This window comes from Saccostrea cucullata, unplaced genomic scaffold, assembly GCF_032062105.1.
Source record: "Saccostrea cucullata isolate Sc308-1 unplaced genomic scaffold, CSIRO_AGI_Scuc_v1 ctg546, whole genome shotgun sequence".
Lineage (NCBI taxonomy): Eukaryota > Metazoa > Mollusca > Bivalvia > Ostreida > Ostreidae > Saccostrea > Saccostrea cuccullata.
This window is the reverse complement of record NW_026919759.1, coordinates 63,916-91,736: the sequence shown is the minus strand read 5'-3', so window position 1 is coordinate 91,736 and position 27,821 is coordinate 63,916. Positions and strand designations below refer to the sequence as shown.

Below are 27,821 nucleotides of genomic sequence, written 5' to 3'. Positions count from 1 at the left end.
TTGTTAGGAGAGCATAAAAAAAGAAGCAAAAATTAATGTAGAAAAGTCGATAATGTATCCAAAATATAATTTTATTTTTTTTTTAATTTCCTCCTCCTACGGGACTTTTTCATTCTGATGTTCGTAAACCTAAAAATAAAAAAATGCTGGCCTAATAATGACGACATGTACTAGAAAAGGATCACATAGCAAATAAACCTACTCTAATGGGATCAAAAATTGTTATCAAAAGATGTGGATTTCAGTTGCTCGATCGATGGACATAATATGATTGAATGTAACTTCATTTCTCTGACCTTAGAATCTTGTTTTGATTATAAATTGTAAATGGTATCTCTAAAAATTAATTACTCACATAAGAACATGGGCATATTGGTTCATCTTGTTTTTTCATAGATAAGTTTCAAGTCTTAGACTATTACAATATACATGTGCATACTTAAACAGAAAACCTCTATTGTCTTACAGTGATTTTTTATTGATGAAAATCAGCTTTATATCCATTTCTAACTTGAGTAACTAGTGATAGAATTCTTCCAGAACTGTTCACAATGGATGGAGTGGAGTACTACCGCGCGCTGTACAAGTACGTACCCAAAGAAAACGGCAACGACAATGACGAGGAAATCTCTGACATCCCATTGGACAAAGATGATATCCTGGAAGTCAAACAACCAATCAATGACGACATCCAAAATCCCAAGGGGTGGCTGATCGGTTACAATCAGAACCAGAAGATTTGTGGGTATTTCCCGGGACCCTACGTGGAACACATCACCCCCCAGATGATAAAGCAGGCCCCACAAATAGGTAGGTACAAAGATAATGATCCTGGGGCCTTACATAGAACACATCACCCCCCAGATGATAAAGCAGGCCCCACAAATAGGTAGGTACAAAGATAATGTGGGTATCCTGGGGCCTTACATAGAACACATCACCCCCCAGATGATAAAGCAGGCCCCACAAATAGGTAGGTACAAAGATAATGATCCTGGGGCCTTACATAGAACACATCACCCCCCAGATGATAAAGCAGGCCCCACAAATAGGTAGGTACAAAGATAATGATCCTGGGGCCTTACATAGAACACATCATCCCCAGATGATAAAGCAAATCCCCACAAATAGGTAGGTACAAAGATAATGATCCTGGGGCCTTACATAGAATACATCACCCCCAGATGATAAAGCAAGTCCCCACAAATAGGTAGGTACATAAATAATGATCCTGGGGCCTTACATAGAACATATCACCCCCTCAAGATAATTAAGCAGGCCCCACAGATAGGTAGGAAGATCATCATATGTAAACTCCTCATACATTACTGGTATCTGAAGAAATTAGTGTACAGTTGTGAAGGGAAAAGAGTTTAATGCTAAGGTTTTCATGGACTACTTCAAATCAGTGAAAATTTCAGGAAAACAAAAAAGAACACTGCACGAAGTAAACTGTAGTAAGAGTTGGTATAAAACATGGAGAATACAGATAATATATAAGAATACAGACAATATGTAAGAGCAGTTGTGTGAGTTGGGTGATCAGTTCATCTGGAGACATTCTCCTATCAATCAGTGACCTGCATGTGATAGCACCATACATAACTCTCACTGCCTCTGATCCTATCTACCAGGGAGGCCATTCACCTTGATCTTTCTGTTGGACAGGTATGGATCTCCCAATGTGAGGAGGTATTGATTGCTGGTTATATAAGCTGAGGGTTCTCCTCTCACAGTCTTTCAGATACTGGGAGGGAGGGGCCAGCAGGGCAATGACCCACTAACCAGGGTCAAACTCATCTCTAAATATTATTCTTATGATTGACACGTATTGTGATAAAGTTAAACCTTGTGTGATTGGGATAAATGATTATTTATGATGGCTTTAGCCTTATTGAGGGTCTGGGCATTGAACCCCCACCCATAGACAAGACACAGACTTCCTCTTATTCTAACATCCACTGCTTAACACTTGTAAGAGAAGTGGGAAATACATAGGAGCTAATTGGCTGTAAGTTGTTGCCATGGTGAAATCTTCTGAATCATGGAGAATTGATTTTTTCCAAGCTTGGAGGAATCAAGTTTGCTCTTTACATAACACGTTTTCTTACAATGTATCCAATACTCAAAAATAACTGACATGTTAAACATGAAGGCTATTTATTTAGAGAAAGGGAACAAAAGCTTGTTTTAGAATGTTTGATTTTTTCTTTAAATAGATTTAAAGTACTTAAACCCCACCATGGTAGGTCGAGAAAAAGTAAGTTAGGGTGTCATTGGGGTCAATATGTTGGTACGGGCATTAAGAATGGGGGTCTCACAAAGACATAATCTGTTGTATAAGGAGGGATCCTAACCTACAATAGGAGCAGTCTAATTTTAGATCTCTACAGTGAGCAAACATTCAATCTATTTAGATAATAAAAAGAGTTTTGAATGCTTCTTTTCTGGGTCACTGAAATACATAAAGGAATCAAACTTTTCATTTCTCCAGTGCAGCAGTACTGTCCTCATTGTTATCCTGAATAAAAAAATCAAATTTTTCAGATCAAAGTTACTTTTCCACTAGTTAACATAAGATACACATGCTTCTAAGTTCTGGGAACTTTCTGTCCTGGAACAAAATTTTCTGGTGTCTTTGTATGGGAACACATTCTTAGGAAGGCAGCATGACTTATTCTTGTCAGTCGGTAGAGTGCTGGCTCTGTGATAAGAAGGTTGTGGGTTCAAATCCCAGCCACATCTACTCTAAGTCAATAAAATAGGTAGCAAATGTTTCTTCATCATGTGCTCAGCACTTTGTGAAAGTTGCAGGTCTTTTGGATAAGGCCTTACTGAAGCCCCTTGTCAAGCAGGTGTTATCAAAATAAAGATCCCTCACTGCTCAATGGCCCGGAGTGTTAAGTAAAGGTCTAAATTTGAAGCCCTTCACAGTATATGATGACCTATGTTTGGGTAAAACAAAATTTCAAATGGGACATAAAACAATATTCAGTTGGACTTTGTTATCTCGAACACTGATATTTCAAATACCATAAAAATAAAGGCTAGTAATTTTATTTCGTGATTAAGTATTTAGGAAGTCCCACCTCTCTAATACCATAGATAAGTTGGAAGTCCCACCTACTAATATTCTTAAAGTATTTGCACCCTGGATATCTTGAATCCCCTTGATTTTTTTTCTCTGTCCCACTAAGTTTGAGATAATAAGGTTTGACTGTGTAGTCAATAAACCATTAATTGATGTGTATTTAAGATTTGTCAAATGGAAACTCTGTAATTTTACCAAGAAAATAATAATCTTTGATCTCATATAAAGAACAAGTCTGAGTGAGTATAATCTAAAGTACGTACTGCAATTGTTTGTCAACAAAGACACCAGACCTAACAAAAACAAGTGGTAACACCAATGAGTGTTGTTGACACAAGCAGGACCATAAAGTCAGAAAGTGTTAGGAGTTTAGGTACAAAGGAATTCTGAGATTGCTCTGTGAATTTAGGTACAAGGTTCTGAGTTTACAGGTGTGGAATACTCGAGATTGCACTGAGATAACACGTGTGGAATGCTCGGGCGATTACACGAGGTATGACAGGTGTACACATATGCAGAGTCACACTTTGTAAATATTTGAATGTCATACACTGAACCAGTAACCTGAATTCTGGGGGCTGACTCACAATCTACTTGGGGTCTATTGCACATGAGCACCGGCTTGATTTGTTTGCTGTACTCTATGCTGGGTAGTAAACCTTTTGTTGTGATAACCGATTTCTCCATGTTTTCCTATTGAACGTTTCCGACCCAGTTACAAACTGTCAGAATGACTTTGTACCTAAAGTTTGCAGTGACTCTGAAATGTGTTGGCCATGTGGAACTTGAGCACAATTAACCCTCCGATACTAGCACCTGGTAACCGAGAAACAGATAAAATGTAGGGCAGGAGAGAATAGACAAAATAAATGATTGGTCAGTACATGTGTAGGTCAGGAGGAATCGCCCTCCACAGCTGGTTAGTTTATCTCAGAGCATCTTGATGATGTCTGAAGTCTCTTACCAGGATGTCTAGGTTTCTTTATTCTTGGGAAATATATTTTCTCACTGTGTTATGGCAATTTTTACATCAAAGCATATTTTTTCAATGATAGATGGTTACTGTTTTTATAAAAATGATAGTACAATCTAACTTAATGATGCTGACTTTTGATTCTCAATTGGCTAAGATATAAGGTGCTGAATTTTAATCTGTAGAAGTGAGACAATATGACGTGAAATCTGACAGAGGTGGCAGAAGACAAGGTTAGCCGTACTTTGTAAATGTTTCCACACAGATAATAAAGCTATATATTAGTTAATAAAAATAAATGTCACTGAGCCATTTAAATGTGATTTAAAGAGAGACACTGAAAATGGGAGGGGATTTCCCCATTTCGGAATATGATGATGAGGCAGCTATAGAAAACTGGGTCCTGGAAACTGGTTTAATTGCTTTATAAATGATGGCACTGTTGCTGTGATACATTATTGATGAGGCTCTGTTAAACATGTAATCAATTTCATTTCTGACATGGATATTTCATAAGCTTTTCATTATGTAAACCCCCATTAGTTATAACAATAATGATCTTAATGAGTTTTGGGAATTGTCTTTATGCATGAAACTGAAATGTATAAAGGGAAGCAACTTAAGATTTGAGAAATCAGAGGATATCTAGGTTAAACCTTTTTTTTTTTTTGGATCAATATAATATTAGAGTTCTAAAAATTCATAGAATAGTCTACCACAATATTTTTGCTAATTTAAATCATTACTAATGGTTGACAAATCATATAGGCAATCAAGTTTTTTTTTTCCCATGCAAGGAAAAGTCAATGAATTTGAAAAAAAATCTTCATCTTACAAAAAATATTTGCCAGGTTCCTCTTAAAAGCTTTCACTAATGTAACTTATATGAAATCTAGTATCCCGTTGACTGAATTAATTTAAAAAACCTTAGAGCGAGTGAGACTGAAAGATGAAGAAAAATTCATGCTTTAACTTTATACTTTTAATATGTCTATTTTTTTCATTTAGTTGAAAATTATTTGCAATTCAGGAGATTTAAATGCAGTCCTGAGTAAAAAATTTTCTATTTTACATATGTCACCTTATATTAAGAGTTAACATCTGGAAAGTCTAACTTATATAAGGAACTTTCAACATAAATTATTTAGTTTTTTAATTCAGCACTAAAAGTCTTATTGAGAATGCAAATATAGTTAATACTGTAAGTTGCATTATTATAATTGTGCATAAAAAGAAACTAAAAGTCTCTTCTGCAGTGGTTTTTCAAAGATAAAAAACTTTAGAATATGGCAATTGTTCGTGGTATTGCGGGGTTCCCGTTAAAGACAGTTACCACATGTACAGTATATTTATTGTGGATGAAGACTTGAATTACATTTTAGCTTCCTTCATCAGTAGACTTTAAGACCACACTTTAAACTATACTGATACTATGACTCAGTTTTCCTTGAATTTATGAAGTATTACAAGAAACAAGGGAGAGATCTGTGTATTTTTTTTTAACTTGACTGAATTTATTTTCTAAAGGATTAGTCAGCACATCTTAGAATATCGGAGACTTTTGGTTTTTTAAGTCCATGTATACTAAAGGTTAAAAGAAATCTTGAAGCAAAGTAAATCAAAGTTCAAAGATTGCTATTCCAAGAATTTCTCTGAAATATGGTTTTTAACAAGGTGCGAACTAGGAAACCAAGTCAGGTCTTGAGGTGGGTCAACTGAATTCAAAAGTCCTTTCTTTGTAATAATAATTTAATAATACGTCTTTTTCTGTGTAGTCGGGATTTTACTCCCAGTGTAATTGGTGAATTAGGACACAGATTTGACGTGTTTGATTTTCTAAACAATAAGTCCCTGGGCCCTCAATGTGATTTTAGGAGACGGTAGGCTGGCCCTGTGTACAGAGAGGTCACTTCATTATTCATTATTCACAGAAAATACGTCATTTGTACAGGTCTATCTGACAAGGCTAGCGAAGCGTGACTAATTACAGACACACATGTAACAGAACGTCACACTCTGCTTAATAACTCTAGCAGGCCACTTTAGGCATGCCACCCACGTCTTAAAAAGTCAACACAATGGCGTCTTAGTTCTAAATGCATTATTAATTAACATCTAAAATTGTATTGCTGTACAGTATCAATATTTGCTCTGGATTCGACAAAGTACATATCAGATCAGTGCATGTGGTGTATGTTAATTATAGGTGTGCTTGAATAACCAGGTTAGTGCGCAGATATGCTTGTGTGGTTTGGCAGGAGTAGTGCACCGGTGCACAATGCAATAAATATCACAAGCTGCAACGCTTAATGTCAGGTGTTAAAAATATCCTACATTATTTCAGCAAGGATAACGAATGTAAAATATAGATCAGTAGTATTAACTTAAATAGATACACTGATAAACGCTCGAAAAAATAAGTATGTCGGTTATAAGAAAATCAAATAGAAATTTATAAGATTATGTTACACATCAGACTCAAGGTTCATATTTAGTGAAGATGAACTCAGATTTGATCAAGGAAATAGTGATTTACTTTTTGTTTATTACTTGATATAAGTAAATGCAAATAGAAAAAGAAAAAGGAATGGTTCCTTTGATGTTAAAGTTTTGATTGAAACTTAATGATTCAGGATTGTAGGTTATCTTGACAAAAGAGCATAAAATTTTCTACTTCGTTGTATTTAAAATTTGTCTGCGCAGTTGAAAAGAATAATCTTTTGACATTATAGTATTATTTATTCTAATGAATGAAATCTGTCTTTTAAAAATGTGGATATATATCATATCTTTAAAAGAAGTATTTAGGCAACAAAATTACAAAGACATGTTTTTATTATGTTGATTTGATGTTACTATTTCTAGAAAATTACATCAGAACTCTTAATCTCAAAATTAATATCACTTATGCAACATTTTCTTTGCAAAATTTGAAGTAATTTAAAGACAACACTTCATTAGAATATCAAATGACACTCAAAATATACTTTAGTATGACAATTTTTTTTTCAAGGCCTTCATGTTATATTAAAAATTCAGTAAGTCAACATTCTATTAGTTGCTTTAGAAGTCAGGCTGATTTTTGCTCTCTCTTTTTTTGCGTCATTTTTTCAAAGAAAAATGTTTTATTATTTTGGATAAGATTTACTGTTTTTAATTAGCTGTTAGAGTTATAATTAACACTGAGTTTTAAAAAATAATGAAGAATTCCTATTTCATAGTCTAACAACAAGCACACAGTTGATATTAATTAAAGTGTCATATCCAGATAGAATTGTGTGTACTGACAGAAATGGATACCGTTTGTATTATAGTTCTAATTTAAGAACATGATGACTCGTTGAGAGTCATTGGATGTTTTGTTCTAGGTTTCTTCCATACAACACAAAAGCTTAAGTTCACATCAGCATTCTTTGACATGGTTAGAACTTGACTTAATTCTGACACCAGTGTGTAATTCAATAAATCGACCCGGAACAAAACCTAAGAACCCTGTATTCTCTGTTGTACCGGAGTAACCTGTAGTCGGTTCAGGGTCAGCTATACTAAGCTCACCTGACCTGTCAATCAGTGAAGATAATAGCTGCCTTAGTGCAGGAGCAGCATTAAGTTTCCAGAAAGTTTTCTTTAGATACATCTCTGGTTCTACTTGATTAGCTGTACTGTAGATTACAACATGATAAAAATTAAGTCTAGTTCATCTAGCTGACTTTCTGTCTATGTGTCTGTCTGTTATCTCTGATGAAGATGACACTACTGTTATTAAGGATCTAGTCCATCTATTTAGCTGTCCGTGTAACATTATTGACAGCATAACAGGCCTAGTCTGGGTTAACCAACTGTTATTTGCGTCATCTTTTATTCACGATTCATCAGTTTAAAATCAATCCGCAATGATTAATTTTCGCGTCTGAGGAACCATTCTTTAATAAAACAAAATATATGCTTCGCGGCAATTAATATTCATGTGTTAAAGTAGGTCGCGAAACTCGCGGATATTTCTCGCGCGCGAATAAAAGTTGGTTTTCAGTATTTAAAAGTGGGGTTGCCATGTTTTTATATGCATTAAACAATTAAGATACATATTTGTTAATATTAGTAGTTGGTAGTGATAGGGATGAGAATCATGAAAGACTTATTGAGTAATACCTATCTGCAGTTAGCAGTGAATTCAGTAGGACATATTGAGTAATACCTATCTGCAGTTAGCAGTGAATTCAGTAGGACATATTGAGTAATACCTATCTGCATTTGGCAGTGATATAAGAATAGAGAAATCCTGTAGGACTTATTAAGCAATACTTATCTATAGTTGGCAGTGATTGGGATAGAGAAGTCATGAAGGATTGGATTAGGACAGAAAGGCTGAGAATAACTTGAGCCCTTCCTATTTGTACTTGGGAGTAATTAGTACTGTCAGATAATGATGGCGAGGTCTACAGGCCTGCTGCTGGTGGAGATAGAATCATTGGTCTCAGTGTCATATAAAGAGAAATTATTGATTTCTATATAGGAGACTGTAGAAAGGTTATTTATAGGGCACTGGTACAGAGCAGCCATTATCCTAGTTCTAGGTAGATGAAATAATATGGGCCTTCTGTCACGTATAATTAAGCCAGGACTGTTCAAACAAATTCTGTGAATTCATTGCATCTATGATTAATCTGCATATTAGGTACCAGATCCAGGGTAAAATCTGCTTAAGCTAGAGGATACTGTATTGTCTGACATAATATGAAACAAGAAAATATCTAAGAGGTCGCACCAAATGTATGCAGTTGGAGACAATTAGAATTTCCCAGAAATTGACAAATTACATAATTTATGTTCTAAAAAGTTTATCTTATTGGGAACAAATATAATAGGTATATTCATCTAAAAATAATTTAACAGTTCTGCCCTATCAAGAGATTTCTCTGCTGGGTACAGTTCTGTCCTACCAAAAAACGGTATACATAAATACTCCATTATAACAGTTTATTGAGTGTTTATTTAGTTGGACCTGGAAATGACATTCTGGTGGTCTTATAAGATGTCTTTTACATATAGCGCTTCCTGGTTGTGGTTGGTGACAGGGGCTACCTTAAGGTGAGAGAGGCAACCTTAAGGTGATGCTTATTGTTGTCATGAGGGGATGCATATGGTAATTTTTTTAAGGATTCTTACGTAAGCATACAAGGTCAGACACAATATACATGTACCTTACATATGTATACCTTTCCCACTGAAAATTGTTCTTAATTTACAGTCCTATTATCATCAGATGTTATAAACAAAAAAAATCAGCTTGATTGATTAGAGGGTTTCAACAGATATTAACTTCGCCATAAAAATCCTTGTTTTCCCAGAAAAATATACAAATCAAAGTAAAATTCTAGCTGGTAATTCATTTGAGTTTGTTAAAGAAGAATTGAATGTATCATCATCTATTTAAACAGCGCGGTATTCAATTTGTGAACTGAGCATTCTCTAATTTTCCTATATTGCTATATAGGCACCCTTGAATTAATAATTTGTTAATGTTAAATGACGTTGCAAAGTTAAATAACTGCAAACAAACATTGCTGAAAATAAGTGACATATTAATTCTTAACGCACATTACGTTAATTTTTACGTTAATTTTTCAGGGTTATAGTTTTTCATTAAATTGAAATAAAACATTTTACATTTTGGTGTCCCTGCACACACCATTCCGAACGGTGACAAGGTTTCGCGTGTGTTATAGAGATTTGAACGTCATGGATTTCATAAAGAAAATTACACTGAATGTAAATATATAGGCATTGAATTAATAATTTTTGAAAGATGCTTTTTAAACAAACTGAGCAATGTACAGTTAAGGTTGTTAGAAATTTTTGTTTGCACACACCATTCCAGGTAATAAGGTTACATCTTTCAACAGAAAATGATTTTATTTTTTCATGCAAAAAATCTTTATTATGCAAAATATTTGTGACACTGTTATCCTTCTTGTAAGTAACAATAAATGTAAGAGTCATTGCAACAGCTGAAGTTTTATTTTTGAAATTTGAATTTGAAATTTATTTTCTATTCCCTCTCTGAGCTACACTTTTATGCAGAGTGGTTACCAATCAGTTTCAATTCAGTTTCGGAATAGCTAGAAATTTAACAGAACCAGAATGATCTGTCCACTGTTTTTAAAGAAATTTCTTTTAAAAAGGATGACCATTTAATGATTTTTTGGAGGGATGTGGCTGAAAGATCTTGAAAAAGTAATAAGAAAGTTTCTGAATTTAGACACACCTCCCTGTTTTGGCTTCACTAACATTTTTCAGAGAAGATGTATATCTCTTTAATATATGAAGGCATGAATATACATGCAAAGAAAAAAAAAACCCTGACTCAACAAAATTTTCCAGCTCTCTCTAAATTCCCTGTCTCTCTTAAGCCTTGGTTGTATTTGTGGTTTTAAAACTTTTGACTTTACACCACAAAAAGACATTTAAATTGTTTAAAGGGGGGAATTGTGGCTCTCCTGTTATCAGCACTACTGATTGACACACTGAATTAATGATAAGCCCAGTTATTCCTCATGAATGTAGGACACTCAATAATTATTGGTTCCAGAAATAGCTCAAGTGCAACCTGTTACTGAGCTTATAGCTACTGATCTATTGGTGCACAGTGCTGCACCCTCCCCTGCTCCTACATTGTGCTGCACTCCAGCATGCTGTGTAGATTGTGTCCACTACTTTCTACCTCGTGTGTGGAGAAAGACATTTAAGTATTCCCAATATAAACCTGGAGCCAGCTATCTAGGTCACTGGGTCACAGTGATCTGGGTTAGTGGAAGGCTTTGCTGGGGTTGCAGTGTCAGAGCTACAGTGTGTAAGAAAGTGAGGATCAGTTTTGTGTTTCCCCTGAAATTGGACCGTTAATAATTCAGAAAATTTCTTGAGGTAAGAAGTTTAATATGATAAAAATGCTAGTGGTCTAGTTTAGCTGTGACTTAATGGTTGGGATTATGTGTGAGATAAATATCGGAGAGGCCACAAAGACAGGTATAAATGGTGATTGGATTTTTTTTTTCATTCAGAGGTGAAAATGGATGCCATAGAGAAGTAATTTTCACGAAAAATTGAGATGTATGATTTAGCATTTCTCTGACGTGCACATTGACAATAATGAAGCATTTACTAGGATGCATATTCTGAACATTCATTAGATATTTAATGTCTGGGTTCTAGCAGGATTTTCAATCAGTTTGACAGCATGAATTTTAACTTCCTATGATTGAGTAATATTAAATAGGCAGAATTAGCAAACCTGTACGAATATATGTTAATACAGCTTAAGACCTGACCTGATAAGCCTGTCAGTTTATATTTAGAATATTAATCACCAACTAATGAGATTAATGAGCTTTTCGTGCAGACTTTAAAAAATTATAATATTCTGTGACTTTGAACATGTTGAATATGTGAAATCTTATTTTGAATTATAATATTGATGGCACTATTCTGGAAAGAAAAAAAATGAATGTTATTAATAAAAAAAAAAAAATTAAGTAACTTATGAGCATGTTAAAGATTGAAACTTTAATTTTAAACACTGCATGCCGAAGTGTTCTAATATACAGTTAAAAGTGATCTACCCATTAAAATTATATAAAATGGTAATTTATAGCTAAAAACACTAAATGATATTCATAATATTATATTATATTATGATTAAGTACAATGTATTATTTTACATATATATCATGTGTGTTTCAATGCCAGTAATTGACCTGATTTCTGTTCATAAATACCTCATTTTCTTTGAACGTTTTTATGGGCAGGTAGCCTTTGTTGAAAATTAACTAAATTAGCTTATTTACATATTTATATGAAAAAATTTTATCAAAGTTAAAAAAAAATTAATTTGTTTACAGTTTCTGTAAATGGGGAAAAAAACATTGGCACTGAGGGGTTTGGACACAAAATGTGAAACAAATGTAATGCTGCATAAAATTTAGAAGTTAGGGATAAAATCTAGAAAGGGCCTTACCAATTTCTTTTATAAAATTGTCCAGTGTCATTAATTATCTGGATGTCTGAAAATGAATACAACCCCATGCAGTTAAATTGCCAATAATTCTAGGTGTTATGTTAAACATATCATTTTGTCTGAAAGCAGTTTGGAAATGTTAATAGTTGGAAGTAATTTAAGCATTTGTTTGATAGCTATTGTAACTATTTGACATACAGAGGGCTGCATCATTCTGTAGCCCTGCAAATGATCTTTACATTAAAAGTTAATTGAGATAAAATAAGAATTTTAGTTCATTGTGTGTATATCATTTAATTTCCATTTTGAAAGAAAAGGGTGGGGGGGGGGGGAGGGTGCTGTTAAATGGTTAAGTCAGCATAAAAGATAAGTAGTAAATAATCCTCATTCCTGATCCTGGTTATTATTTTTACACAAGTCTTTGTTTTGTTACAGATTTACCCAAGATTCCTCATCGCCTTGTGGACATATATGTAATACAACCGGTACTCTGTCACTACTGTGAGTATCATGTCAATCTAGCAAGTATATACATTTAATCTGGTCTTGTGCATTCTTGAGTACACTCAATCTTATGTGTATCTGAGTACACTCATTCTTGTGTGTATCTGAGTACACTCAAGCTTGTGTTTATCTGAGTATACTCATTCTTGTGTGTATCTGACTACATTCAATCTTGTGTGTATCTGAGTATACTCAGTTTTGGGTGTACAGGCATGAATACACTCAATTTTATGTGTACTTGAGTACACTAAATCTGGCCTTAATGAGTGTGGGTCTCAAATCATTTTCCAGATACCTGGATAAGAATCCCCTCTTTAATCTTGTATCCACTGGTGAATCTGTACAATTGTAAATAGTTTAGTGGAACCAAGAAAAAACCATCTAAAATATGTGATTTGATGTAAACCTCTTTCAAACACATTTCCTCAGAGAGGTCAAGCAAGCATGACCCAGATGATATTTTTTTCAGGACCTTTGATTATTTCCAAAGGTGAATGCAGTACAAACTGAATACAGTAAAAGTGATAATGTCAGTAAAGTAGAACTCATTTATTAAAGTATACCAATACTTCCTCAATAATAGGTAACTGATATACAGCAGTCCAGGCAGATATCTAAATTGTATGAAACAATTCATAAAATCATAGAATTGGGAGATAAAGTAAAAGTAATTTGGGCTTACCATGAGGTCCTAGCCTGTAAAGGCCTCAACATATCCATTTTATTCCCCTTTATTGTGAGTGAATTAAGAGTTTAAATTGGGAGAATGTGAATTTTCTTGGGAAAGTGGGGGATATTTTTGTGCCATTTACAGTCCCTACTTTCCAGTCCCTGTTATTCTGGGTGACTTAGGATTAAAGGAATGGGAGAGCTGATGATATACAGAATCAGATGAAAATAGCTGTAACTCATTGATGGTTTATTTTTCACAGGTGACGATTATATGTGGGGACCCAAACAGGTCGGCAAAAAGTGTGAAGGTACGCAAATATACATCTCTTGATCTTGATTGAGATTTCCAGATCTTTTTACCTAATTACTTGAAATATGATAAGAGATATGTGTTAATGTTAGATTTTATCATGAACATTATGAAGAATTTTGCATTATAAAAATGTACGACCTTACAGCTCGAGAGAAGAGGATAAATTTGTAACATTGTCTAAGATGTGTAACAAACTAAGAACTTGTATAATGGGTCCCTTACCGGTCTTAAGCTGATTTAGCGTTCTCTCTGCACATCCATTCTTAACTATTTCTGCAGCTTGGTATTGTGTATTTATATAATGGGATTTTGTTCTGTTATAGGATGTGGAAAACATTGTCACAATGAATGTTGGAATGCCCCAGAGAATGCTGACTGTCACCGAGAGAGAGTGACCAATCAACCTGTAACCTACGACAAAGAACAGGTAACACAAAAAAAAACCTAAAATAACCAAGTAACTTTGTTCCCATAGAGTAAGTGACCTAACTTCCTGTACAGATAAAGAGTTCCTTGATTATACCTATTGTTCTATGATCTACCTTCCTGTACAGATAAAGAGTTCCCTGATTATACTTATTGTTCTGTGATCTACCTTACTGTACAAGTGAAGAGTTCCCTGATTATACCTATTGTTCTATGATCTACCTATCTATACAGATAAAGAGTTCCCTGATTATTCTATTGTTCTATGATCTACCTTACTGTACAGGTAAAGAGTTCCCTGATTATACCTACTGTTCTATGATCTACCTTACTGTATAGATAAAGAGTTCCCTGATTATACCTATTGTTCTATGATCTACCTTCATGTACAGATAAAGAGTTCCCTGATTATACCTATTGTTCTATGATCTACCTTTCTGTATTAATAAAGAGTTCCCTGAATTTACCAATTGTACTATGATCTACCTATCTAAACAGATAAAGAATTCCCTGAATTATATACCTATTGTTCTATGATCTACCTTCCTGTATAAATGAAGAGCTCCCTGATTTTACCTATTGTTCTATGACCTTCCATTCTATACAGGTAAAGAGTTCCTATTGTTCTATGATCTACCTTCCTGTATAGATAAAGAGTTCCCTTGTTAATCTGTGGAGTTTAAGGTCTACCTTCCTTTGTAATAAAAGAGTTCCCTGATTTTACTTATTGTTTCTATGATCTACCTTCCTGTACAGATAAAGAGTTCCCTGATTTATACCTATTGTTCTATGTCTTACCTTCATGAACAGGTAAAGAGTTCCCTGATTATACCTATTGTTCTATGATCTACCTATCTATACAGGTAAAGAGTTCCCTGATTTTACCTATTGTTTCTATGACCTACCGTATATACTCGCCTATAAGTCGGTATTTTGGGAGTTAAATTTTAGTCCAAAAGTCTATGTCCGACTTATAGGCGAGTCATAATAGACTGGTGGAAAATCGAAGTATTCTATAAACATTTTCGACAGCTATCATTTAACAAAGTATGGATATATTACATCATTTATATATTTTAAGATTATACATAAATTACGTGTATTTTATATACAAGTTTTTAATATATTTTTGAATCTTAAGAGGGCATTATTTATTTTTTATGATATAAAGTTAAATATCAACTTTTCCCGAAAAACATGAATTGAAATCAGCATAAAACATCAGAGCTTTATGCCTAGTGTTAATTGTAAACCTTCCTGGTTTTTGGATAAATATGTATTGAAAGGTAATTGTCTCTACCAACGTCTTTACTTTCTGGACAGATAAGGAATTTCTTTGAATATTTCTCAGGCTATTGAACATTTTCCCACACAGGTGAATAATGTTACCTTCCCATAAAGGTAGATTGTGTTACCTTTCTTTACAGATGATTTTTCCCAAAGTCAGTGACCTTTTTCTATTTGTAGTTAAAGATTGCCTTATCATCTGAAGTTGGTAGAGGTATCAGTTATTGCCCATTTAATGATTGGTCAATTTTAGATCAAATTTTAAAATGAAAGAAAGGTAGTGGACATTATGTATACTTTTAAATGAATCTTTAGGATTTAAATGTGTCTTGGCTCCAAAGTTAGCATGCATGTAGTGCAACATACACAAAAAAGAGTATGTGTATGTAATTAATCATAGAAAGAAATGATCAATTGTTTCAGTTTTCTCCACTTGTGACCTATTTAGATAGGTTTGCCTTGCACAGTGGCCTAGTTTACTTAGTCTCCAAACTAACAAATAGGAAATGTCGAACACACAAGGTTGTTATGAAAAATGTTCCATATGCTGAGATTATGCAATCGTGCTAAAAACCAGCATTTGATATGTCAGATAGGAGCTGATATACAGCCAATCCTGGCACTAGATTCCAAAGTTCCAAGTTCTGCAATATTTTACTGCTCTCCTGTCCTGAGAGGTAGATAAAGCATTCCTTTCTCTACAGCTTGCTAGATTCTGTAGGTGACAAAAGACAGATGTAAATGGGTTCCCCGCTCAGTTACTTGAACCTCCTTCACTTATTTCAAGTATAGCCTCAATAATTTCCTCCCACACTTCACTGCTAGAAATAAGTAGATCATTATCACTCAAAATCTTTGATGTAAATTTTGCTCTCTGATTTTTGGATCATTATGTAATTGTTTTGAATTTTTGTTAAGGGTTCTATATTCCGCCCAAGGTCATATTTTCATTTTATTAAAAAAAAATCTACATTCAAGTGTTTACCATAATTTTTTTTTACCTAAAAATGTTATTTTGTGTTTTAGCCGATTGAGAAGTGGAGCAATCGTAATGTAGTAGACCTTCTGGCATGCCTCAACCTCTACAGATATGCCCAGCTATTCAAGGACAAGAAAATAAACGGAGCCCAGCTCAAAGCTATGAGCAAGGAAGACTTGCAGGTTAGTAGGGATGGCATGAATGTACAGTCATTGGAGATTGGATTGGTTTGTCAATTACACCCTAAACTTTAGGGGCACATAGACCACAGGCACCTGAAGTATGGATAATACCCCCCCCCCCTTTTTTATTGAAAAAAAATGTAAGAATATATGATACCTCGAAAATATAAAATTTCCCCGTCAAACACATCTATATGTCGTTATATGCAAGCAGATTGTACTTTTTCTCACGTTTAAAGAATGGCCTTATTCGGTATAATAAAAACACACAAGGTAAGAAACAAAAGTTGTAAACAAAAGGGGAACCCCTACTTCGAGACAGATTACCAAGGTAATAATTAATGTTACCTATCATACATTTGCAAGCACTCTGTCTGGGAGATGTTGTTTTACTAGTCTCTTTACCTAAACCCCGCTATTAGCGTTTGATATGCCGTAATCAGACGATTTATTAACCGGATACATAAAATTTTCTCCATTGACAGCTTTGTAGGAGGTTTTGGATTCGCTTTTCTGTTTCGCCTTATCTGATTGGTTAGATATTTAAACTATATTATAATTAGCCAATCAGATAAGGCGAAACAGAAAAACAGCTCCAAAACCTCCTTGCCAATGGAGAAAATTTTATGTATCCGATTAATAAATCGTCTGATTACGGCATATCAAACGCTAATAGCGGGGTTTAGGTTAAAGAGACTAATCAAAGAACATCTCCCAGACAGAGTGATTGCAAAATTATGATAGGTAACATTAATTATTACCTTGGTAAAAAAGTTTGTTTACAACTTTTGTTTCTTACCTTGTGTGTTTTTATTATACCGAATAAGGCCATTCTTTAAACGTGAGAAAAAGTACAACCTGCTTGCATATAACGACATATAGATGTGTTTGACGGGGAAATTTTATATTTTTGAGATATTATACACTCTTATATTTTTTTTCATAAAAAAAGGGGGGGGGGGTATTATCCATACTTCAGGTGCCTGTGCATAGACAGTATAGTAAATGTATCTATTGAAAAGTGCATATTCAACCATTGATTTTGCAATGATATTTAAAAAATTTTTTTTTTATATGTAAAGTAGACTCTCCCCAGTAACCCCCCCCCTTGAAAAAAAAAGTTGAAAAAAGTGTCAGTTTGGAATAATTGTGAAAAGGACAATTAGGCTAGACTGTGGTATCTCGAACACTTTGGATGCGTCAAAGTTATTTGGAAGTCCTTACAATTAGGGAATTCATAATAAGCTAATAACTATCTTCTTCTGTGGTATTTTTGATGGTTTAATAGTCGCAATCTGAGTTTTACTGGCAACTTTTTGTAGTATTTTACCCTTGATATCTTCAATCATGAATGTTATATGTAGGAGGAAGGACAAAAAAGTAAAAAGTTGTGTGGTCTAAAACACAGTATAATCCTGATCACTTTACAAAGTACAAGGTTAGGTTGTATTTATCTTGCTGCAGTGAGGCTGGTAGAAATTTCTTTAAAAAAGAGAAAAAAAAAAGAGTAAGTTGATACATGTGACTAGAGAGAATTCTCAAACATCAGTCTCGCATAGTTCACACCATTTCTAGGTGTCACATCCACACTTTTTTCAATCAAGTTTGGTCTCCATCTCTTAAATCTTCAGAATTTGAGAGGAATTTTTTTTATGTTCCCTTACATAAAATCTTATGAATTTTACACTTCAAGTCCACGGGTGATGACGACACCAAGCTTTCACGTGACACCAGACTGTTTAATGATTTGTCTGTTAAATGTGTTAACAGGATGTTTATATCAGTTACTTATCACTTCTTAGATACATCAGATAGTTGTTAATTGAATTAATTGTTGAAATGAGATGCTTAGTAATTTGATTTTTAGGCCCAAAGAAAATGTTTTTCCATTCACGCTATCCACCCTATCTTTTTCTTTCCAGTTCATTGAATCTCCAACTTTCACCCCACCTCCACCTTGTAACATATTTATGATCCAATGTAGTATGAAACACGCTTAAGATGGGGTGGGGGGTAAAGTTAATTGTTAATGATAACATACATAGATACAATTCTGTGAGAGCATGCAAGCAAATTATGTAATAATTTTCTGACCTTGACCTTGTGTATTACCTTGACCTTCCTTTTCCTCGTTTTGAATTTCACTTCAGTTTCAAAGAAGCTGATCATGATATTTTATTTACTTCAGTGTGACGAAGTAATCAGGTGTATTAATCTGTTGGTGAACTAGAACGATTTTGATCCTCAGTTTTTACACCATCTCTCCTGTTAATATATTAACCAAGGCTGATCTGTTAAAAAATCTGCCGGAACTCTTAGTGCTTGGAGGTCGCCATTCCCTGGCACTGTCATGGCAACACGTCTGATGTCCATGTTAACAGCGTTTGAAATATCAATAACATGAATCTCTTTAATGTATAAATTTTGTACTTTAGCACGTAATTATCGTGCATTACATACTTGAAAAGCTCTGATGCCTACTAAGATGCCATGTTGAATAGATAAACAGATTTCTTGCATACACTGATTTATTTTGATGGGTGGAAAATTTCAGCCTTATAAACCTCTGTATGGGCACCTGCTGTACAGACTAGTGGTAACTTGGGAAAAATAAGGGGAAATTTGTTCTCATCATTGAACTTTAGGAGGTGTGTAATTGAAGTCCTTAAGAACATTTGTGTATATTGTACTTACAAATCATTATGTATACCAAACAGTCAGTGAAATTTTCCAATTTAAAACGATACATTTATTATTAAGTCTTTTCAAAACAAAAAAAGACTTAGTACCATTAATTTAAGAGATAAAATTATCTTTATAATGAAAACTTCATTTTGGGAGAGGCTTTTATGATATAACGAAAATCTAATTATACAAAATTCAATACGTTTTTAAATTTTGAAATGTAGATTGTACTATATAAAGTATCTACAGAGTAGGAACAGCTGATGTTGTGTTGGTACAAAAAAGTGAGAAAACATTAAGTTCTTATATACAGACAAAAATCATAGTGTAACCTGGAAGTTGAAGACTGTGAATGTGTGTAGAGGAGGGTGATTGTCGGGGGGGTGCTGTGTGTAATTTGTGACAGGAAAACCAAGTCTTGCTGTTACCGGTAAGTACTAACTGTCTATAGAGGCAGAGGAAGTGTGGCAGAGGAAATTAAGGCTTAGAGCCACACCTGGGGCCTCAAACAGGGGCAGGGATCATTACAATAGGGGCCCAGTGAAGGGACTGTGTGGCAGAGGAAATTACAGCATATAGCCACAAATGGGGACTCAAATGGGGGTACAATGGTGTCCACATTGCAGGAATTGATACTGAACTTGTATCTGTAGCAAAATAATGAATTGTTCCATAGAATTGAAATACTATGGGACATTTAAAAGGCACAGGGGATTTGGGGTTACTCCCATAACATGGGGTTGGGGTAATACCAGAATAACTTGGAGTTTATGTTATTATACAGTGTAGATGGGGAAATTCCGTCCCCTGGGTCTTAGGGACATCCTTATGTTTTGTACAAACTCTATAATGGCATTCACTCAACTTGCAGTGTCAGTAATGTAAGATAATGTTTTTTTCTTATGGTCAGGGAAATCTGGGTTGTTATTGATGGCAGGTTGAACTAGCTATGAACTGGAAACAAGAGAGATGTGGTAATACTGACTGGGGCTGTGCGGAGGCCAGCTGTGTTCCTCACTAAACCTATTATCCCCCACCAATCACACGATAGATCGCCCAGTGAAAAAAAATGTTTTAAATTAATGATCAATAATTCCTGACTTGACTAATGGTGGCCTGGGCATAAAAAGAGAAAATGACCCAGTACCCGCAACACGAACTCTGACCCTTCACCTTTATGGCTCACAGTTTGTTGATGAAAGGAGAGCAAATTGATACAGCATTATTCCATTGAATGTTGAGGAGAGAGAGAGAGAGATGAAAGGGGCTGGTATCAGAAGCGTGTGTTGGATGTAGGTAGAGTGTACTCGGTGATGTTAGCAGTGAAGTCAGCGGGTGTACTTTATGGGGAACCTTTGGCAGCCTGTTGACTCCTGTCTACAATTTTCAATCAATCACTATTAATAAAACACAAGGTTTTGTTTTTGAACACTTGTGAAGGTTTTTATCTCCCACAGATAATAAGTGCTTTGGTTTGGTTTGATATTTACTGGATTTTTTTTCTAAAATATGTTAGAACCAACCCCAAACAACAGATTTTGCTTTGAAAACTTGAAAGTCTGAAAATGTTATTTTTAATGCATAGTAGACTTGTGAAGGAGTGACCAGTTACTGGAATACTGCTCAAAAGACCAGAGTATCAAACACAGAAATCAGTAGTCAAGTATTTAAAAGAAATAAAGTATAATGTTCAGGTATTTGTTGAGCATCTTCTTCTTTTGCCAAATCAGAAATCCATGTAGCAGTATCTCCATTAGCCTGAATTTACAAAGCTGTCATGATTTGACATCGCACCTTCATCAGTGGCCACACATTATTTTGTCTATATACAAGAGCAAGCCATGGCTGGAATTCAGTTCAAATTGATTTAATAAATATAGAGAATTGGTTCTTGTATTAATCAGTAGAAAAATGCTTCCATCTTCTGAAATTTGGCAGTGCTGTGTAAGAACTTCTTATTTAAATAATCTGCACGATCACAAATTTTCCTCAGAAATTTGTACCTGCATACTTTATCAAGGCAGAAAGTGGAAATCATAAAATCAGCATAACTTTCTACCTGTGGATTAAACAGATATTGGGATTCCACGATATTATGACCCTGTGGAAAAAAGTGCATTTGCAGTATTTTAAATGATCCAACAAGTATGAATCTATAAAATGTTAAAAATATGTGATGCTGAACTTACTTGGAAGGAAGAAGTAATATTGAATCATTTACAAATCAAGCAGTATGTAACATTAAAATAACATGAGAGGAAAATTGTTTTAAACTGTTTGAAAATTTTGATTCCCTTTTTTTAATAATGACAAAATACTTGATTATTCTAACAAAGTGGCAAGCTAGTACATGTATCTCGTCACTATAAATTCCTGATTTTGACAACGCTTATGACTAAATAAATAAATTGTGTGTGTGTGTGTGTCACCCCACTGGTTATCTGTTATGAAGTCTATTTGTAGTTAGTCTGGTGACCTGTTTAGATTTGAACTACATTTTATTGCAGTTTACTTGTATCAAATACTGTAAAAAGGTCAGGATGTCACAATAAAAATAACACATTTGATGCTCATACTATCATTATGTATAAAGGTTAGCCTCCCTCCCAACATCATAAATCATTGTTGTGCACATCACTGAGTACTTGGAGTACTAAATCTACATCATTGTGTATGATTGGCTAATACTAGGAGTAATCTCTATATTCCTTGTGTATGATTGGCTAATATTTGGGGTACTCTACATGACTCTTTATGATTGGCTAATACCCGATGCATCGCTTTGTATGATTGGTTAATATTTGGGAGTACTCTACATCCCTTTGTATGATTGGCTGATTCTGGGAGTCTGTTAGGCTGTCAGGCCTTTACTTTGTTATGTCAGATTATATCATTTTTTGTGCTTTTACATCTCATTTTAGTTTTATAAATTTTATTAGAAATGTGTCTTGAATCTTTAAAATTGTTGTGGTTATAAAATTTAATTGAGGGAAAGGGAAGTTGCGAGATATATTGGATGGTTCCTAGTTTGGCACACTTCCTTCTAATTTTGTATGTCCTAACTTGTATATTTATAACCATATTTCAGAATCTGAATGTCACAATATATTCGTTGCTGACTTAGGGCCGGGTTGCCATGAAGATTTAGTGTCGTTAGTGACACCTGTGGTGCGCCCTGTAATGTCACCTTGTTTCCCACTCCTAGCTGTGGTTGCCACAGAGATTAAACAGCCATCTTAAATAAGATTCCCTCTAAAGGCACCTGTCAGAAGTACCACCAGCTGTTCCTGGGCATTGAAACCTAGAGATCAAGTCATTCTAAGAGCACACTGACAAAACCTGAAATCAGCATATATGTAGATTGGGGGCCGGTGGCTTTGTTCTGATGGTGCGTGAGGTTGATCTCACGAGGTCAGGAAGGTCACAGGGTGGTGCTCAATGACAGGTGGCCCTCTGTGACCCCGGACTGACCCGCTTTATGTCACCTGTGACCAGTGGTTTGGCCTATATTCTGCCTGTACCTGCTGACATGTTAAACCTCCATATCTGTAGAAAATCTTTAATATTATCTCAAAGAACAACAGCCTGTACATTGTCTTGGGGAGGGGGTTCAAGGCAATCGGTAGAAATGCCAGGATATATTTTCTGGTATTTGAGATCGTTCAGGTGTCATGGCTGACTCCTATTAGATGTGTACACAGTGTCATTAAAGGAGCGTGAGATCTGATTTTATAGATAAATACAAGGTTAATCAGTATTAATTGTCTTACTTTGTCTTTAATTACGGGGTAGATCCGTTCTGGATTTGATTTTATTCGGGAGATAAATCGGACCTTAGTTTGGATGTGTGTTGGATCTTACTAGACTTTGGATTGCACTCCATGATCCTCTTTGATGTTGTCTATCTCCTCATGCAATCCTGAAGCCATTCATAGAAACCATATACACGCTAGAGAGAAAGAGACCGTAAAACAGAATGTATACTCCCTAGATCTATCAGACTTGTAGGGAGTGTTACATGGCTAACATGAGTGTAACATATAAAACATTTATACCAATTTTATCTCTCAATACTGTTGCCATCTCGTACCATTAAGTCAATCTCAAGGTCTTTATAGGTTTAAAGTAATGTCTCCACAGTATGTTTCCTTTGAGATTTGTGTTAGTTGTACTTTGACCATAAGCCAGTTTGGATTTCTTGGGATTACATTCAACTATTGATTAAGAATTTGTACTTTAATAAAGGGATCCGTTAAACCTTTGAGAGGTATCACTATACTGTCTAACACTGCTCTTTGAATGCTATATAGTACATACTGGAGTACTAGAGTGAATTTGCCATATATCAAATTTGTCACAATGTTTCATTACTACACCAAGATTAGTATGTATCATATAGCATGAATAATTGTAGACAAATAATTTTGATACTGAATACTTACATTGATTGTTAAAAAATGTGTCTTGCTTTGTATATTACTAAGAATTGTGAGAGTATTTTGAGGGGGTCCTGACTGATCATTATAGGAAACTGACCCTGACTTTTGCTTTTAGGACATTGGAATTAAAGACGAGTTCCATCAGTCTGCATTGTTGGTTTGTTTCGATGAACTTTGTGGCCGAGATACCAACGAGGTAAGACACAATCCCTCCTCTGGCCCCAGGATCATGAAACAGACTTTGACCTAAGTCAAATTTTTCAATTGCCTGTAAAATGTTTATTAATTATTGAATTAATTTCAAATTTTGCAAATAACATCTCCTTTCAGATTCAATATTGATACATATTTTAATCTGCTTGACTCCACAACATTTAAGTACCACGTGAAGATTTTGACTTAAGCTTAAGATGTTTTTTGATCCCGTGACCCTGACAACTAGTAGAAGTCTATAGAAGTAGTAATAATTTAATATTTTTGAAAGTTTGTTTTTGTATTGTCATATTTTGGATCTGACAAAAAGGTTAACAATTGTAGAAGAGCTGGTCCTATTTATGGTGAGGGTAGATAGGAACATTAAAGACACAAATAAGGGATTTTTTTTTATTCAAACCAACACCTCTAAATTCATCTGGCTCTTTTTTTTCCCTTTTCTTTTTTGGTGTAGGTCTTAATTTAAAAAAAAAAACTTGTCTTATCATATTTAGCATTAAAAATCTGGAAAAATGAGAAGTTAGAAGAATACTAAACTTTTAGAGATGCCCAAAGCACACCAGGAAAGCTGTCTGATATGAAATAAACTTGCTCTTTCCTAAGACAATGATTGATAATAAAGATTTTTTTCTAAGTCCTGTTACATAAATGGGGCAACTGATGACTAGCTTCAATCTAGGCTATGTATCATAACCTCCCAGATAACTGATAATGTTGCTAATTACGTTTTTCCTGTAATCCTGTTCTCAGAAAAAAATCAATGGTTATTATTCATTCCTTGCTATATACCTGCCATGGGAACCAGAAATTTCTCGTGATGATTAGCTAAATTAAGGCCTGATTATTTTTAGCAGTGGTTCCCTATTTAATCAGTCCTCTCTCCTGACTTTATGGACTGCTGTCTGCAGTGTCATCAAATCAAGCAGCTAAGTAGGTCAACACTTTGTAATTAATGGCCTACAGGGTGGCAAGTAATCCATTACAACCCCCAGGCAGGCCCCTAAGCCCTGATCTAGGTTAATAGGACAGGCCGTGATTGTTCACAGTAAGTGCTTGATAATCAATAAGAACCTGGTATAACACCCCTGTGTCTTCTCTGTGTTCACTGTTTGTTTGGGGAATTAAGTCAGGATTTTGACCCATTAAGTGTCTGTCCTACTTAGGCCATGAAAAACCACAAAAACCAGATAAAGAAATGAAATCTGTATAAATATAATTAAACCGTACAAAGGAAAGAGTTCTCCCTTGAGGCCCCAAGCTTAAGTTTTTTGTAGACCATTATACATCTTTGTAGGCCATTATACATTTAGCGCTCTCTCAGGTGAAAACTGAATTTTACCTATGTAGATGTGCCTGCTTGGCATTCTGACAATGGCTTGCCACTGCTCTGCAAAGGCATGACCTTTTTTTTCCTGGCAGGCAGCCAAGTGTATTATTATAGCTGAAGAAAATCTAGGTTAAGCAGAATGGCTGCTGGTTGGCTGAGGGTTTGGCCTAGATAATCAGTCAGCCGCATAGGGCTCCCGTCTAATGTTCATATCTCAACCTAGCTAGAGCAGTGTAGTGTGTGTGTTAGAAACAGAGAGGAAAATTTCTCAGTGATGGATTTTCTATATTGATACTTTAGTGTATAAAATTCTTTAGTGCCATTTATTGGAAAAACTATCAGCATATCGTAGTGGAAAGGATATATATCTGCTAAGATAATATTTTTTGTGGATGAGGATTTTGTACGGAATAGTGGATGGGTGGAATAGTGGAATAAAACATGTATGAATACACTCCACCTGTGTCCACTTCTTGTTCGTCATCATGTCAGTTTTGTGATTTCTACACACAGCAACCCTATGCCACCAGTCTGCCTCCTCACAGCACCTGTCCTGCCACAGAAATTGAAGGTAAGTCTTAGATTCTCATTGTCTTACCAAAATAGAGGTTTCTCTGAATTGATGAAAGAAATGAAGAATTTTTTTTTTAATTGATTGGTATATTGTATTCTGTGAATGAATTACAATGTAAAGGCTGATTGAGAACTCTGACGCCATGCCATGCTCGGTTGTTCACCTAATACTTTAATCATGCCAGATCATCTTGGCACACAGAATTAAAGCAGGAGGCCAAGAGTTTAAATTGCCAAAAGGAACAAAAAAAATCAAGACTACCTTTAATTTGACTTGATTTTCTTCCAAAGACAGAAATTGAAATTGAAAATCATATTTTTTTTAAGTTGAAAAAAAAATATAGCACCTCGCTCCTTGAGGTGTTGATATAGATATGAAGATTTTGCTGGAGATATGGCATCAGTATCTCTGCTCTGAATTTTTCAAACTTTGAAACACAAACAATGCTGTTGAAATTGTATGGCATCCCACTCATTTGAGTGGTTGCCATGAAGAAGTTTGAAATACTGAGATGTGCCTTTTTCTTAATGTTTTTTTAAGGGCCGCATTTTACCTGGTAATGCGTTTTTCTTTAATGACTGAATCTTGCTGTAAAATTCGTAGGAAATGTTATATGAAACAGTTTAATTAGTTTTATTAGACACAATGATATATATTGGGAGACGTTTTCGAATAGTTACTGATGGGAAATGGCAGATTTTTACATTTTAATGGTTTTAATTAATCAAGACAGTTTAAGTGATTAAAATAAGTAATGCAAGACATTTTTCATGTGGTACATTATTTCAATAATTAATAAGGCCTTCATGAATTAGGTTATGACTCATAAATATGCCAGGCTATTTGGACTATTGACGTAGATGCAGTGTATTTATAGATTTAATATTGATGTAATGCAGATAGGTAGTTCCTATTATCGGAAAGTGTCGGATGTCAATAGGTGCCGATAAAGGGATCTGATTTTGATCTTCTGCGGACAAGGAAATATCAATGTAAAAAGGTCTCCTGAATTTGTTCTTAGATGGAAGGATGATTTGGAATTCCTATAAATTCTGACAGATTTCTTTGAATTGAACAAAATAATTATCATACACATTAAAATGCACAAGTAATAATGGCTTACCAGTTTAATATATTTTCTGAAATGATTAGAATCCATGGTTAAATTTATTTACAACAACAAAAAAAATGGCTGTTGGATTTAAAAGTATGATTTTTCAAATAGAATTTAGAGAAATCAGTATAGGGACATATATTTTGTATATTTTTCCTCATATCTAGTGATGTTTAGTTAAAACTTGAATTGAATGGTTTAGTTTTGTCTAATATGGAGTTTATAACGTATATTACAGCTTCTGGGTGTGGGGGCGCTGGGGCCTCGGAGCAGCACAGATTTTCCGAGTACAGCTTCTCGTCGATGCAGCGATGTCATCTGTGTGACAAGTTCCTTTACGGCCTGATCAGACAGGGACTGCAGTGTCGAGGTAGGTGGCCAGGACTGTTATGCAGATACAATGGGTTAAGTCTGTGATAAGCCTAGATCTGGATGTTTTAACCCATTGTTGATTTTTTGTTGACAGAGTGTGGGATGTGTTGCCATCGTTACTGTTCAGCGACCCACCAGACCGAGTGTAACGTACCGAAGCTCGAACGACTGAGGCGACCTAGCTTCTCACAGAGTGAGTCTAAAACATCCCTCAAAAAGATTTTCTAGCTGGTTCTTTTTGATCGTTTTTAAATTGGCATAAACCATTCACTGCGTTTTGACACTTTGTAGATTCTAGCTTTGGGGCTGAGCTGTCTGAAGAAGTACCTAAATCTCAGTATGGCGCCCCCTGGGTCGTTGTCAAGTGCACAGAGGAAGTGGAGAAATGGTGCCGCAACCATCGTAAGGAGATTTCTAATTTGAAGCTTATCAGTACACAATCAGTGATTTTTGGACAACATGTATATCTTTGAAAAAAAAGAGATAAAAACGGTTGAAGAAAAATAAGCCTTGAGTATTTATATTCTGAAGAAATCCAGACGCACACCTCACACAGCAATAAATGTATATCATTTTTCGTCATCAACCGTTTCCTTATTGCCTGAGCGAGAACAGTATTTGGCAGATATTTTTCCCAGATAAAAAAGCATGCTAAAAAT

The 27,821-nt window shown here is 34.9% G+C and overlaps 1 protein-coding gene across 4 annotated transcripts in view; it reads left to right on the top strand.

The window, feature by feature from the left end:
• LOC134237626 (phosphatidylinositol 3-kinase regulatory subunit alpha-like) overlaps positions 1 to 27,821 on the top strand; it is a 43,996-nt gene that overhangs the window by 9,061 nt on the left and 7,114 nt on the right. For 2 of the 4 annotated variants that reach the window (XM_062719765.1, XM_062719757.1), the window contains exons 2-11: positions 541 to 810; positions 12,511 to 12,576; positions 13,512 to 13,559; positions 13,888 to 13,991; positions 16,304 to 16,438; positions 23,678 to 23,758; positions 25,616 to 25,673; positions 27,029 to 27,160; positions 27,257 to 27,355; positions 27,454 to 27,564. In XM_062719765.1, the coding sequence (XP_062575749.1) occupies positions 552 to 810; positions 12,511 to 12,576; positions 13,512 to 13,559; positions 13,888 to 13,991; positions 16,304 to 16,438; positions 23,678 to 23,758; positions 25,616 to 25,673; positions 27,029 to 27,160; positions 27,257 to 27,355; positions 27,454 to 27,564 (1,093 nt within the window). In that variant the 5' untranslated portion in view covers positions 541 to 551. Of the gene's footprint in view, positions 1 to 540; positions 811 to 998; positions 1,053 to 10,849; positions 10,986 to 12,510; positions 12,577 to 13,511; positions 13,560 to 13,887; positions 13,992 to 16,303; positions 16,439 to 23,677; positions 23,759 to 25,615; positions 25,674 to 27,028; positions 27,161 to 27,256; positions 27,356 to 27,453; positions 27,565 to 27,821 lie in introns of those variants that run through there. The other 2 variants (XM_062719774.1, XM_062719782.1) reach the window with 2 other exon arrangements.